Source organism: Camelus ferus, chromosome 16 (genome assembly GCF_009834535.1).
Source record: "Camelus ferus isolate YT-003-E chromosome 16, BCGSAC_Cfer_1.0, whole genome shotgun sequence".
NCBI lineage: Eukaryota > Metazoa > Chordata > Mammalia > Artiodactyla > Camelidae > Camelus > Camelus ferus.
In genome coordinates this window covers 34,081,057-34,097,222 of record NC_045711.1, presented here as the reverse complement: position 1 = coordinate 34,097,222, position 16,166 = coordinate 34,081,057, and the positions used below count along the sequence as shown (strand labels likewise).

At 47.2% G+C, this 16,166-nt stretch overlaps 1 protein-coding gene across 2 annotated transcripts in view; it reads left to right on the top strand.

Annotated features, from left to right (window-relative positions):
* Positions 1 to 347: 347 nt before the first annotated feature.
* The window catches only part of ITGB3 (integrin subunit beta 3), a 49,613-nt gene continuing 33,794 nt past the window's right edge, over positions 348 to 16,166 (top strand). The window contains exons 1-2 of one of the 2 annotated variants that reach the window (XM_032457160.1): positions 348 to 490; positions 14,629 to 14,714. In XM_032457160.1, the coding sequence (XP_032313051.1) occupies positions 424 to 490; positions 14,629 to 14,714 (153 nt within the window). In that variant the 5' untranslated portion in view covers positions 348 to 423. Of the gene's footprint in view, positions 491 to 579; positions 686 to 14,628; positions 14,715 to 16,166 lie in introns of those variants that run through there. The other variant, XM_032457161.1, reaches the window with a different exon arrangement.

Below are 16,166 nucleotides of genomic sequence, written 5' to 3'. Positions count from 1 at the left end.
AGGTGAAAGAGAAAGCCGCGCGGTTGTCTCCGAGGAGATGACCTGGGTCAGGAGAGGGGCCACAGGATCCTGGCTTTTCTAAGCATACCAAGTGCCCAGCGCGGACCCTGGCACCAGGATGTCTGCGGAGGATGCACCCTGGACCCCGCTCCGGTCCCAGTCTCGCCTCGCCTACCTGCAGGCTGACCGTCGCGGGCTGAAGCTAAGCGGCGGGAAAGCAGCGGCGGTTTCCCACTTCCCCTCTGCGGCGGAGGGTCCAGAAAAGGCCCGAGGGGAGGAAGCGCAAGTCCACGGCCCGCCCCGTTGCGTCCCACCCACCGCGTCCCCTCCCCTCCCGCTGCGGGAAAAGCCGCCGCGGGCGCCGCTGCGCGCTGTGCGGCGGGCGGGTGCGGCAGAGGCGGAGCGCGGCGCCGGGCGGACGAGATGCGAGCAGGGCCGCTCTGGGCCGCCGTCCTGGTGCTGGGGGCGCTGGCGGGCGTCGGCGTCGGAGGTGAGTGAGGCTCCCGCGCGGCGGGTCGCAGCTCTTGGGTGACCCGCGCCGCGCATCCTGCCGCAGCCTAGTGTGCAGATTTGGAGCGGGGAAACTGGCGGGCGGGTCCTGCGCGGCTGCGCTCGGAGTGCGCGGGGCCAGGCTTGGGCCGTCGGAACCCCGAGCCGGAGACCTCCCGGCCCCGCTGTGGCAAGGGTGAGAGGCTACCTCGGGACCGTCCTCCGGGACGCCGAAGCCCTTACCGGGTTAGGCGCCTGCTCGCGGCGGTCCCGACTTGCGCGGTGCGGTGGGCGCACCTCTGAGCCCCGAGTCCAGCCCGGGCTACGCGCGTCGCAGGTGGTCCCGGCCGCGCGAAGGCAGACTGGCTCCGGTCGCCCAGGCGCGCGGGGCTTTCCCGGGGCTGTTCCCGCGCGTTGGCAGGGGCTTGTGGTTGTAGCTTCTCGGATGCGAGTGTGTCCGCGCCGGTTTGCCAGTTACTCCACATTCCTCTTTCTCCTTGTGTTACACTTTAAAGTTTTTGTGTTTGTTTTTTATTTGGTGGCTCCCTGCGGGAGCGATTCGGAGGATGAGGGCCCTGCCTCTCACAGTGTCATCGGGAGGCAGCGGTGCCTTCGCTTCTGGGACAGACTCAGCATCCGAAAAATCTCCAGTGTGTGCAAGCAGCTACGCCAGGGGTCCCTGGAGCGGGCTTGACTCCCTAGTTTTGTCTCTCCTGCTGCTGCACACACTATCAGCTGCCGAGACAGTTGGCATTCGGCCTCATTGATGCTGGGAGGGGCAGAGCAGAGCACAGCCCAGGGGTGCTGCCTGTGGTCTTTCCGGAGCCCGGGTGACCTTCCCAGGGTGAAGTCTGGCTCCTGGTCCGCTGCGGCGTTCCTCTGCAGAGGATGCACAAGTGTGCATATATGTACTTCTAATGAAAAGAGTAGTACTAATTGTAAGACAATTTAGATCTTGCAGAAGATAGTTTTTAAAAAGTAAGATTTATTGGTAAGTGCATTTCGAAGATAGTTGTTCAGAAATACTCGATAACTTCAAGACTCGTGTGTGTTTAACAGAGTGTACAGGACAGGGCAACAATATCTTTAAAAAACACTTTATTGAGGTATGTTTGATGTACAAAAAGCTGTGTGTATTTAATGTATATGACTTGAGTTTGGAGTCATTACCACATTTTATGACCCATAATTTGATGAAGGAGTTATAGATAATATATAGGGGACTGTTTAAGTTATTACTGCTGAAGCTTCTCATGTGATAGATGCTCAGCTAGGTTATCTGATATCTTTAGCCTGCAGTGAGCTGCCTGATGACCATGGCACAGAATTAGGACTCTCCAGCATTTTGCCCTGGAAGAGGTTATATCCTTGGTTCAGAGGCTGCCTGCTGTTGATGGGGGTAATGGAGAAATACAGAGGCAACTCATCTGTCTCCTACAGAGAAGCCTGTTTCCATGAACTTAAAACACTTTTTGTGTTCTTTTCATATCTACAACTTCCTGAATTTCAGAATGATTTCTGAGTCTAATCATTATATTTTCTTATTGTTTTAGAGGTAAGTAAGGCAACATAAGATAGAGTCTAGCGTGGTGCTTGATTCAATTAGTGAAGATGAAGAATGTATTTGTTACTTTGGTGTCCCTCCCTCTGCCGCTCACTTCTACTATACCTTTTGTTGATCTGGTGTGCACGGTTATAATGATCTGTGCAGGATTCTGCTGCATTGACATACCTAACTTTATATTAAATATCCTCTAGGGGATCTGTTCACAGCTTCATCGTTGTGATTAGGGTGATTTCAGAAGCGGTGATGGGTTGTGCTGAGCTCGCGCCAGACTCCTCTGAGAGGCACCTTAGGGTCAATCAGGAGCATAGACCCTAGAGAAGACCTCCAGAGTGATAAGCCCCCAAGGAAAAGCAGTTCCGATTATATTCAAATCCTCGCCCCAGTGTTGGGGGCTGGGTTGCAGGTATCATCAGATCCTGGGAAGCAGATGGTGGGATGAGACTAGGAGAGCTGTGCTGGGACACACGGGTCTAAGGGACACAGACAGATGGGGTGGGGTTCGCACAGAGAGGCCGCCCCAGCGTAGGAGAGTCTGGTATGAGGAGAAGAGAGATTATTTGAGGGTAGACTTCAGTTTAGCAATTTATGTACAAAGGTGATCTTTTAGCTTCACTCAGGAAACATTGGGTTTTGTGTCTTCCCCACATATAGGTCTTTTTGGGGGGGGTCACTTGCACATGTATATATTTCACACAAAATGTTAAAACTCAACGATACTATCCTGCAATAGAAATCAGTGTTCTTTTCATTAAAGCAATGCTTCATTTATTCAGTTGGTTTAAGGAATTTTCCAAGTTCAGCCAAAACTCATTTTACTTAACTGAACTTGATGGAAACCTTGGTGAAACAGTGTCCCCACTTTCCCCTTGTTAAGCAGCATGAGTGAAGCAGGGCTATAGGTCTTTATTCTAACCTGAGTCCTACTGAGCGACAAGTTGTGTTTGCTATCACCGTCTAAACTGATTAGCTCTGAGCTGAGGTGCTGATTTCTCCTCCTGAATTTATATCCTGGAAACTCGCCAACTGAAGCCCCCTGTGGGAATCCTGAGAGCCTGGGGAGACATAAGGAGGAGAGCTTGTTGGCTGGGGAAAGGGACGGCTATGGTTTAAAGCCGGTCAGATGTGCGTTTAGTTCTTGATTTTGCCTCTTATTGGCTGTCTTACCTTGGGCAAGTTACTTAATCTCTTGGGTCCTCTGTTTCCTTATCTATAAAGTGGAGAAAATGACACTTCTGTAATATGCCAATTAAATGAGGTAAAGGCACAAAATAAGTTTTCAATAAATGGCAGCTACTACATTATTCTTCCTAGCCATGGTATCCACAGTGTGTTGAAAGTAAGACTGTTACTGCTTCATGCATGAACGCAATCCAGGTTCCCAGAATGAGACCAGTGGGTCCCTCTTCCCACACCTGTGTGGCAGGGGATTCCTCCTTATTTCAACCCATTCCCCATTGATGGCTTGGCATGCTTCAGCTGCCCTCACCCAGCAAGAACCCACAGAAGAGCCCAAGGAGAAGAGAGGCCCATAAATTTGCTTTATCCATGAGAAAACCTTAAGTCCTGTCTCTGGGAAAATAGGAAAGTAAGAGACATTCACTAGATTTCAGGCTTCATGAGGAGAAGAACATGCTGATTTTGTTCAACACTCTTTGCCCAGTGGCTGGCACATAGGTGGAAAAATAAATATCTAGGGGTAGCTGTGAAAAGGCATCTAGAGGTTTTGTGCCTCACTTAAGACACCCAATATTTGAATACCTGCATTCATTCATTCATAGACGACCCTCAAGGGCCCCGCTTGGGCATTCTGAAGGATATTAATATACAGCCAAGGCCATGAGTTCTTTGGGCTTTTGGACCTCTGTACTCTTGCGCCATTTAGGCCTCTTACCTGACGGTGCTGGAAACTCAGGGGACCCTCTGTGAAGTGCTGCCTTTTTCCTCTCCCAGGAGAAAACACACAGGAGGGCAGCATCGTCCTTTATCCCCCTCAGAATTGTGAGTGTGAGTGGCAGAGGTCTCCTGGGGACAGTATAAGAGGGGGCAAGGAGGCAACAGTGAGCAGGAGTCTGGGTATGACTCTGGAATTTCCTGGTAGAAGTTCCTCCTCTGCAGCTCCCCATCCAACTCAGGATCTCTGGTTATCATCCCCTCCCAGCCCTAAGACTCTTTTTGCTCTTGTTGGCAGGAGAAGCCAGGAAGCATGCCCACAGGAACCACAACTCATGAATCAGCAGACAGATAATTAACTGGGGGAGTGACTGAGCAGCTTCAGGGATAAACCTCTTGGCCTGACCCAGCTCCCTCTGCTGCCTACAGAGCTGGCCTGCTGCTTCACATCACTTCTTCTCCCTTCTCCGGACCCCTGGCCCTTCTGGAGAGGGAAGGTCACTGTGGCTGATGGAGCTCAGGTCTCAAGTGGAAAAGCAGGTGGAGGCAGAGAAATGGCGCTGCCTGTTCTCCTGTGTAAACTGCTGGTGTCTATTTAAATGTGAGACTGTCCAGCAAAAAATTTATGAAACCTGCCTTTCTCACCATGCACATAGTATAGCCAGGAACATTCTTTTTTTTTAAGTTAAGTTTATTTAAGTATAACTTATGTACAGTAAAATTCATCTTTCTTAGGTATACAGTTCTATGAGTTTTGACAAATGTGTACAGTCAAGTAACCATCAGCATAATCAAGATACAGAATATTACCATCACCCTAAAAAGTTCACTTGAGCTTCTTTGTCAGAAATTCCCTTTCCCCACATTCAGTTACTGGCAACCACTGATCTGTTTCCTGTCCCCACAGTTCTACCTTTTATAGAAAATCATGTAAATGAAATCATACAATATACAGCCTTTCAAGTCTGACATCTTGCACTTAGCGTAAAACATCTAAGATTCATCCATGTTACTGTGTGTATCGGAATGCTAAGAAGTTATCTGAGGCTATTCCATCTTCCTCAGGTGTTGAGACATTTACCCTGAAAGCAGGGGGCTAAATCCGTCAGACTCAAATCCAGCTTTCAATTTCTAAATTTCTAAATTGGATAGATGCATTTGGGCCATTTATAAGCCATTAGCTTTCCCAAGTGCTAAGTAGTAATATCTAGGATATTGGAAAGGATTTTGCAGCAACCAGCACTTTTATTTTTCTTGGTCATTAAAGCAAATGTGGTCAAATATGGTAAGTCACAATCCTTGGGGCCAGAAGCTAAGTAAACCTGGGACTATTCTATGTTTTAAAATTTTGGGCAGCCTCTCTGAAAAAGACAACTCATTGTAAGTCTTCTTTTCTGGTTTTCTGTCTTGTTCCCACAAAAATACTCCTCCTCCTCCTCCCTGGCAGCATCTCTAAGTTCAGTTAGTGAAGACGTTCAAACGTTCAAGGGGAGAATGAGGTGATAGATGCTCATTATATGAAAGCCACACATTGGGGAGTAAATGGCTGGTTCCCCTCTAAGTCTGTTCTCTGTAATGTTCACTATTAATCAGACAGCGTGTTCTATTCAGATTTTTCCCCCTTGCATATATAATAATTCTTGTGTGTGTGTATTCCTTTACCTAAACTTGTGTTATATTTTTTCAGTGTACAAAAACCGCTTTTTTTCTTATAGGAAAAAACCCCTCAGGGTGAAAAGAACTGTGGGTCTGGAATGGGGAAACCAATTATTCGATTCATGGCTCTGTAGGCATTTTCGTCAATTTGCTGGGTGACTTTAAACAAGTCATCTTACCTTTGAGCCTCAGGCTCTTTGGTGTCTTAGGGGCTGCACAGAGATGAGGGAGTCAAAGGGAGAGATGGTCTTGCCTCTCCCAATGTCAACTGGAGAAGTTTTCCTGTAACTGATTAATAATGTGGAATTCCATATAAGGATTTCTGTGGGGTAAAAAAAAAGGAGATCTACATTAGAAACAAGCTTCAAAAACTTTGCACTGGAAGAGAGCTCCAGAAGTTTGGCAAAAGGCACATTCATTTTCCACTTTGAGAGCCCCACAGTCAATCCTAAATCTGTTTGCTTATGGGATTATTGGATAGAGAAAACCTGGGCCTATGAGATCCACTGATAGTTCCAGACCCCTGCATTAGCCAACACACATGATAAACTCCTCCAGAGTCAACCTCTGCTGACGCCACCTGCAAGGGGCAGTTTTGATCAATCCCCCAGAGCAGGAGGAGAGTGTGGTGTCTCCATTTTGGGACTCCTACAAGTTGAGTACAGACCACACTCTCTCGTGGGAGATTCCTGAAGGTTGTGGGAGTGGAGTGGGCAGACCAAGTTTATTCTTGAGTTCCCACTGAGCTTTGGGATTCTAGGAGGTTACTGGGTTTTGATGCTAAAGGTGCTCCATTTATAGAGAGCCCGGCGTGTTCTGGGGAGCCTACATTTTCATGAATGCAAATGTAGAGACTGAGGTGGAAGAGAGGACATTTAAATTAGCTTTAATTTTCTTTTAGCTTATAAAATAATTCAGCTTTTTGTAAAAAAAAAAAAAAAGAAGAAGTTCAAACAGTACAGAAATAGAATAATGTAGAAAGCCAAGTCCCTTGTAGTATTGTCCTTAAAGACAACCACTGTTGACAGTTACTCCAGAATTTTTTTCCTATGTATATGTCACTATATATAATTTTTATTATCATTGTTTCTCAAGCAGGATCATCCACAATAGGATCATTATCACTTAATAATATACCATGGGCATCTTTTTATGTCAGTTGATGACTTTTCATTACCATTTATCCTAAGAGTTGTAATTCTAGCCAGAAAACATAATGTTACATGGATACACCTGGATTTTCTTAACCAGTTCCCTGTTTGCAGACATTGGGATCATTCCCAATTATCTGCTACTACAAATAAAGCTGCAGGGGACATCTTTGTTTGTTATTATGCACCTTTGTTCAAATGTTTCTATAGGCTGAATTTCTTAAACTGAAGCTGCAGGGTCAAAGGAGATGAACATTTAAAATTCTAATTTTAATAGGTTTTGCCAGTTTGTCCTCCAAAATGGTGAGACCAACTTGCCTTCCTACCAAGACAGGCTGGCAGCAAGGGCTGGTGACAGCACTGCTTCCTGCTGTCTATATGCCTAAGATATGAGCCAAAGGAGGAAAAGTAGCAGAACTGGACAACTGGATGCCAGAGAGGTCACCAACAGGGCGCTACTGGGCTGAGCCTCAAACAGAGCTTGGTACAGGCTTGCCTCTTTTCTATACTGAATGAGTCAGATGGGAGGTGGAGCCCATGCTGATAAAATTTTCCAGAGATGCAGCATTTGAATCAAATATTAGTTGGACCATTAGGAAGAAATGGACACGTGTGCATTGTTTAAGGGGTCTTGGGCCCTGGGATGCTAGGTTTTCTGGAGTATTAGTCATCTTGTTGATCCTTGCTGCCTGGAATATATACTTTGAGGGCACCTTGAAAATCTTCTAATCCAATACCATTTGTTTCACAGAGAAGCAAAAAGGGAGGCCCTGAGAGGTGAAGTGACTTTCCTAAGGTCACACACCAAGGCATTGGTGGGGTCTAGTGCCAGAGGCTCCTGTCTCCTGGCCAGTGATTTCTTCACTATTAACTGTAAAGGCAAACTGACCCTGAGGTGGGGGGTCAAGGGGAGGGATGAGCATTCCTGTCGTAGGAGGCGATTAGCATGAAGGTAAGGAGGAAGGAACTAAAATTTACTGAGCATCCAGTGCTGATGATTCTTTCACATAGGTTATCTCATTTAATCCTAACAAGTCATGAGGGAAGTATTATGCCCATGTTTGGGAGCATGGGGAAAGGAAGCAGCTTTGGGGGTTTGCCAGTGGTTGGTTGATGTGACTGGGTTTGACCTGTTAAATACTAGGGAACAATTACAAGTTCTTGAGTAGGGATGTGACAGAGAATTGAAGAGTCACTGGACTCAGGGAGAGCATCAGAGAGGTGAAGGGACATGCCTGAGGTCACAGAGCAGTAACAGTGGCTTTAGACCTGAGGTCTCCTGCCAGCCGTCTGCATGCTTCCCCCACCACATCCACTGTTACACTATAATAATCATTGTTTTACTACCCCTACCCTCAGGGTGTTTTCCAGGCGTGGGGTGTTCATTTTAGATAACTACAGAAGACAAGACTCTGTCCTTTTTATGCAGTGTTCAGCACATGGCTACCTAATTAGCCCAGCTGGAGGTGATAACCAGACATGATCTGGCTTCGCTTACAAAGACAGGGTCTACTGGCTGAAGGGTCAGTGAAAGGGCATAGCCGGTGGTCAACACACTTGAACTTTGTCTGAAGGGAGCCACTTGCTCAGGGCGAAATCCTTCTTGTCTTTCAGTCGTGCCCCCACATGCCGTCACATCAGCAAGTCCTTGGAGTGCATCTAGGGTCTGACCACACTGTTGACACCACTGCCGTCCAAATCCACACCCCCACCATTTGCTGCCTGGATTATGATAATTACTTCCTTAACTGGTCTCTTCTGGTCTTGCTCCCCTACTGTCTGCCCTCCTTTCAGTGACCAGGATGATCTTTTCCTGCTCACCTCTGCTCAGAGTCCTCCAGTGACTTCCCACTGGAGGGAGAATGGGCACAATCCCCCCCATGGCTACAGCTTCCCAGTGTTGTGGTCTCTGACTGCCTTTCCAGCCATCTCTCTTCTCTTCCCTCTCTCTTCCCACTATTTCTTTAAGAGGCTAAGGTCCACCTAGCTCCTGTGGGTTCTTTCTGGAATACTTGTCCCCTAGACCCTAGATCTTCCCATGACTCACTCCTTCTATCATTTTGAAATGTCTCTCAGAGAGGTCTTTCTTGACCACTTTCTCTAAAAGAGACCCTCCCCTCACTGATTCTATTCCTTTATTCTGCTTTGCTTCCTTGATGCATTTGCCACTGTTTGAAATTGTAATTTTATGTAGTGTATGTTTTGGTTTTCTGTGGAGCATGTTTGATTGAAGCTCGACAGGAGCAGGGGGTTTGTTTAGTTCATCAGCGTGTCTCTGGTGCCTAGCCGAGTGCCGGACACAGGTAGGTACTCAGTGAATATTTGTTGAATGAATGAATGAATGAGTGCTGACACCATTGATACATGTTAGTAGAAAAGTATAAAACGAAAGTAACCGCTTTTCTATTACCCATAAGTGGGTTAACCATTGCAAAGTTTTCATTCTAGGCTGGCTTTCTCAATCATCAAAGTATTTCAGGGCAGTGTTCCTGAAAATCATGTCATATATGCTGTGGAAATGCAAATCCATTTTGTATTAGCTTCTTAGGGTTGCTGTAACTGGGGTGGCTTAAAACAACAGAAATTTATTCTCCCTGGAGGCTAGAAATCTGAAGTCAGGGTGTCAGGAGGGCCATGCTCTCTCTCAGACTCTGGACAGACCCTTTCCTTGTGTCTTCCTAGCTTCTGGTGGTAGCTGGTAATTCTTGGCATCCCTTGTATCCCAGCTGCATCACTCCAGTCTCTGCCTCTGTCTTCACGTGGTGTTTTCCTCTTATAAGGACATCAGTCATATTGGATTAGGGCCCACCCTAATGACCTCATCTTGATTACATCTACAAAGACCCTATTTCCAAATAAGGTCACAGTCATAGGTATTAGGGGTTAGGACTTCTACACATCTTTTTAGGAGGACACAGTTCAACCCATCATACATTTTAATATTGGTAGAGGCAAATTGTACACAAATGCCTTCTGATGTTAAATACCATATTTAATTGGCTCTGATGGACTTTTTAGAAAAAAATGGAAAGTGTCTGAAACCAGGATGCATCCTATATGATAGTTTGGACTTCCTACTGCTTTGGATAATGCTTGTTAGAGCTCTCTGCTCAGAGAACAGAGGTATGTGTTACCTTGAATTCCACCTTCCTGCTGCTACTGAGCTTCTGCTACATATAATGAAGGAACAAAAATAAAATAAACTTTCTTAACAACTTGCTCTAGAGAAACCACTTGTTGCATCCATAGCACAGTTAGCATGTGTTTTCTGCTTGGATGACTCAGCCAGGTGAGTGCAATGGAATATCAGGCACTGCCTGGCTCACCCAGTGTTTCCATGGACTTATTTGGGAAGTGACCAGTCAAAGGTCAGTGGTGGGTCTGGGGACCCAGACCAGAACTCCTCCCTGGCAGACAGTAAGAGAGATGCCCATAGTGTTTGCAGTACCAATGGCCCTCCCTTCCCACTGAACACCCTCCCTCTGACTTTGTCCTCTCCTGGAGTCCCCTGGCCTTACTAGGGTGGCATATTCCTGCGTTCTGACATCCTGTCTCTTTGGACAACATATCCTCAAAATAGCTCTCATTGACGCATTATGACTTCCCCTGGTTCCAACTCCCTTCCTTGTTCCCCTTTTTTCTCCATTTTCCCCACCCTTTGTTTCTCTTCTGGTTCTGTGAATTGGTCTCATGTGCCAAACCACAGCCTTCTACTGCTGACTTTCCAGGCAAACTTCTTGGCTGGTCTTGTCTGTCTTTTCGAATTGGCCTTCTCTTCTTGGCCATCCCTCCTAGACTGGATTTTTGATCACCTGCCGTAAACAGCTTGGGACTCAGGATAAAAATAGCAACAACAAAAATGATAGCAACTGTAGCAGCAGTGGCCTTTATTGAGATCTTTCTGTCTTGCCAGCTGTTGTGCTCAGAGTTTGACAGTTTAATTTCATCCTCACAACCAACCTGTGAGGACCAGGGCCAGTCCACCTTGTCTCCTTGCTCTGGCTAAACGGTCGGAGGAAATGGGTGATAGGGGTTGTCAATTCATTTCAATGACAAAGTTTTGATGAATATCCCCACTGCTCCAGCAGGGCTGAGACTGGGCCTCTGAGGCTGAGCAGGAACACGGGCCTTATGAATGACTGGAAACAGAGGCCCAAACGCCTTCCACATGTTTGGGGGAGGGGTGGCCTCGGAGCAGCGGTTCCTTGAATCAGCATGGCCCAGGCTGGAAGACTTCTGATGAGTCAGTCACTGTCAGCCACTGCATTCCCGGGAACCTGTCCTTTGTGGCAGGTCTCAGTGGGAGAGGAGGGGGATTCCAGGGGGATCGTTGGTTCTCATGAAATCAACCTGTGATTCATTAAAGAAAGGAGGTAAGGGGAACCGGGTAACCATGACTCCCCAGGCAAGACTTCCTAAAGAACAAGTCCCAGCAGCTCAGCTCATCCTCTGGGGTCAGGGACTGCCCGTTCACTGGGAGGGGACCTGCTGTTATTTATTTCACATCTGGCAAGGCTTTCTTTTGTGGCTTCAAGTCAAGGACTCATGAGGAAATGCTAATATGAGAATGAATGGTTGGATAAATGGATAGATTGGGAAACGTTTTCAAAAAATAATTTGACAGCGCCCACACCTCCCACGGTCTTCTCTCTTCTGACTCTTCCCGTGATCTCATCCCTCTCCCCTCTCTCCCTAGTGAACATCCACGGCACTTATGTCCAGAATGACTCTCCTGGACGCCGATTCCCATGGGAACTTCAAAACGGGAGGCAGATACCTAAAATAGTTCAGGCTCTGCTTCTCTCAGAGGTCTCCCGATGAGGCGGGAAAGGGGGGCTATGTTCACATCTGGCTGGGAAAAGAGCGCCATGAGCCATGAGCTGGCCAGGCAGCCCTTGTGGAGAGAGGCCTTCTGGTCGTGCTGTTGGTTCTGGACCTTCAGGCACTCTGAATCCGGCAGCTCTGGGAAGACTGAGCTTGCATTGTAGACAGTGCACAACTGCAGGCTGCATCCAGATTCCCAACTCGCGGTCTTCACATCGCCTGCCAAGGTCGGAGTCAGTCAGAGGGTGGAACCAGGGGTGCTCGTGGGTTCGCAGTGGCAGCTCCCCTGTAGAGTTTTACGGTTGAGAAAGGCCTTTGAAGTTAGACAGATTCCAGGCTCTGAAGAAATGTGGGGCTTCCATGAGGTTCTTCAAGGATTCCACATAAAACCCAGTATTTCGGGGAGAACAGTGAATGTTTAAATTGTCCAAGGCACTATTCCAATCCATTTGCATGTTTTATACTAGAATTCTATGCATATGCATGTAGAGAAATGAGCTCAGTAGCTTAAAAAACAAAACAAAACCATTCTAATCCAGTACCTCTCAACTTGCTCCAATATGTATTGAGCATCTCCTTTGAGCAAGGCCTGGGGCTGGGCTGGGCTGTGCAAGGAAAGCCTCAAGGGGCTTAAAATTCTATTGAGTGACAGTGCTAAGGCAGATACATAAATAATTATAATACGTTGGGAATACTGGAGTTGAAGAAACTGAGGCTGAGAGGAGTTAAATGACTCATCCAAGGCCATGTTGTTAGTGGGTGACTCAATTAGGACCATAGCCTACTGGTTATGTGTGTATCTTTTCTGTTGGGTCCCCCTGTCCTCTAGTGAGGCCCTGAGATGGATACCGTTCAAGTATAATTTTCAGAGAGTTAAAAGTATTATTCCTATACAACTGTAAAATGAACATGTGTCAAAAATTTCATTCAACTTAATGAGGGGACCAGCAAAATGTTAAGACTAATTCAGAAGAGAATTCAAGGAAGCAAGATTTATAGTTGGTCAGTCACAGGAAAGCTGAAATCAGTTATCTAATAGATTCAAAACTGGATAATGTGCTACAAGGCAGCAGACCATAACCTTTGGTGGTTACCTTTTCTACCAGACAGAAGTCACTTGTGTTGCTATTGCATTAGAATATACGCATCGTTGTCGCCAAGAATCATTTCCATTCCCATTGGTTTTCTACAGGCCCACTTCTACTCTTACAGATTTGTGAGATATACTACAGTAGAAGTCAAACAAAGGTACACACCCCTGGAAAATCAGATAATCCCTAAACATGGTGGGTCTACTAGTCTACCCCCCGCATTCCATGGAAAGGACTCTCAGTACTCCCTTTGCTTATTTCCACATTTTGGATAATTTTTCTTAACAATGTTTTGTGTGTGTGTGTGTGTGTGTGTGTGTGTGTGTGTGTGTGTATACATGCACATTTTCTAGGTATGTTCTTTTTCCCAGTGTTGAAAGGGACTTCAGTCACACTATAATAAAATGGACTGAGACATTCAGCTCTGTTAGAAGTTTCAGGGACACTGGGAAAACATTCTAATATGAGGATGATTTTCCCCCAAATATATTTGCTGGTCTTACCAGCTGGGTGCAAGGGACCACTTTAAAAACTTGGATAAAGGAATTGTCAGGATAATTGGGTCACAGTAGGAATGGGTCTTCCTCATTCTGCAACTTGTACAGTTGTCTCTTGGTATCTGCAAAGGGTTGATTCCAGGCTTCCCCCACCACCCAAATCCGAGGATGCTCAAGTCCCTCATAAAAATAGTATTTGCCTATAACCTACACACATCCTCCTGTATTCTGTAAATCATCTCTAGATTACTTACAATGCAATGTGAATTGTATATAAATAGTTGCAAATCCAATGTAAATGATATGTAAATAGTTGTCAGTAGTGTGGCAAATTCAAGTTTTGCTTCTTGGAACTTTCTGAAATTTTTTTTTTTCTGAATATTTTCAACCTGTGGTTGTTTGAATCTGCATCTGCAGATGCAGAAACCACGGGTATGGAGGGCCGACTGTACGGAAAAGGCCATCCTGGGGGCACTGCAGGAAGAGGTTTACCTGGCTGAGGCCCGGAAGGCTAAGCTAGGGGAAGTGGGGAGGATGGGGGCTTCTGTCCAGGCAACTGCTTGGAGTTGCTTCCTGGCTGGGCTTCTCAGGGCTTTTTTGCTCCTTTGCTCCTCCCTCCAGCTTTTTCTCTGCCATTTGACAGTCTGAAGACTGTTTACATTTGAGTGGCATTTTGTAGTGTACCCTGTGCATCTCCTTTACCTCACTGAATTCTTTGCACAGATCCTGTGAAATAGATATTATCATTTCATAGAGATAAACTTGGTTGACCAAGGACAAAACACAGCTAGTAAAAAGAGCATTCAGAATTCAAACACTGGCCTTCCAACTCCAAAATTCCGTGTTCTTCCAGCTTATAACAGTCAACTTTCAGTAATATTTCTGCAGTTCTCCCTGAAGCATTCTACACATGGATCCCAAGATGTATGTATTGGGAAGCTTGAGGTTTCAGAGGATTCGCTTTTCCTTGGCAGGCCAGTGGGACACTGTCATGGCAGTCACCCCCCAACCCCATATTGAGGCTGTGTGTTAGTGGTGCATTGGGGCCCTGAATTCCCTGTAGGGTGGCTGTGAATAAATCACTAGAATAATTGGAGAGAGGGCATATTACCATGGCTTTGGGCCTCAGATTTTCATTTGCCCAATGTAGGTGTCAAATCAGTTGTTAATTAAAGCCTTTGCATCAGTTAAGATCTGACACTTGGGTGCGTAGCTCCGCTTTGCTCCATCACTTGCCATCACTCTCACCTCATTAATTAAGGGCGGTGATGAGTTTTTCCTGACCTCCCTCTTTCTCCTTCTTCCTTACCAAACAGCCTGTGTTTGGTAAATGTCTATGGGATGGTGTATGTGTGCATCTGAGAGATGTAAACCTGGACATTGGGGAAAGTTGGGGAAGGATGGGGCAGGCCAGCTACTTGCTCAAGCCAAATCAGATGCTAATGCCTCTGTCTCTGTTTCAGGGCCCAACATCTGTGCCACACGAGGTGTGAGCTCCTGCCAGCAGTGTCTGGCTGTGAGTCCCATGTGTGCCTGGTGCTCAGATGAGGTAAGGAGCAGATATCTGACTTTGTTTCTTCTCCAAACTTAGCTGCTTCTGTGTAGAAATGGACCCATGGGGATATCTCCTCCCTCCTAAGTACAAGCCCCTTGTCCCTTCTGAGCAAAGCTAGGGAGAAGCCTTCCCACTGATGGATGTCAAAGGGAGCTGTCATGGGTTGTTGCTGGGAATGCCACCCAGAGTGTACCATGTGGCCCTGGACCCAGGCAGTTTGGTTGGGCCTCCTGGCTTCCCTGTAATCATTGCCACCCTTTACCACCCTTTGCTTGCTTTTTGTTGGGGTGGAACCCACCCTGGGCAGTGAGACCTTCGGTCTCAAAAAGGGAGTCAGGAGAGGTTTATAGGTAGAGGGGATGCTGGCTTATGAGCATTCCAGACTTTTTTAAAGGCAAACAAAAGAGGGATCTTGCACATGTGTAGGGGGATGTTTAGCCAGAGGATCTTTTCTCTTCCCTTTTCTTGTCTGATGATTGGGCCCCCATGGCTTTACCTTTTCCTCTCTCTCTCCTCTTTCCCTCCTTCCTCCCCTCTCCTGGGAAGGTGTCAATGAGGGAAGGAGCTGGGCCAGTTTGGTGAGGCTGTGAGGGTGACAGGAAAGGGTTCGCTGTGTCTAGGAAGAGGATTTGTTGTGTCTGGGGCCCTAGGGAATGAGTGTGTCTGAGGGAACAGCTCTGTTTGTGGCTGGGACGGGAGTTTGGAGCTGGCGAGAGCTGGGGGCTTGGGGGTGAGTGTGGCTGGAGAGGTTCCAGTGATTACAGAGTCTGAGGCTGAGTCACTGACCTGGCCCCTGGCAGGTGGTTATCCAAACTCCTGGCCTGGCTGGGTGTCAGCCACCCAGGGCACCTTCTCTCTCACGATAGCATGTCCCTGCCCTCTGCAGTTCTGTGACGGTTCTAACCCAGGCCTCGTTCTCTCTGTCTGCTTCTCTTCCCAATCTGCTAAGTTTCCTAAAAAGGCAACCTCCCCAGCAGGCTGGTGGGGGGGTGGGGGTGGGAGCTGGGAGGCTGTGTTTATCTCTCAACCGGAGGACCAGCCGGAACAGCAGAGGCCAGCCCAGCACACTGCTTTGGCCTCTGTGCAGTTCAGCACGAGAACTGCTTCCAGAGGCAGCTGCCCAACATCTGGGCCACACTGACTTCATTTAGCAAATGAAACAATCCCTGGGGCTGGGGATGGGGTTGGGGTGGGGGGGTTGGGTGAGTCCTTACCCTCCACCCCCGCAGGTTCTCCACCCCTCTGGGCTGAGCTGGCTGCTCAAGTGTGATGTGGCCTCCTCCCTTCTCATTTGCCATATCCTCCTTCCCTTGGTTACCATCATGATATTATTAAGCTTCTTTTACAAGGGAGTTGGAATTCTGCAGCCGAATCCTCGAAGAAGGGAAAGTTGGATGGGGAGGGTGCCTCATTGGAGTGGATGGTGTGTAGCTGCCTGGAGCAGAG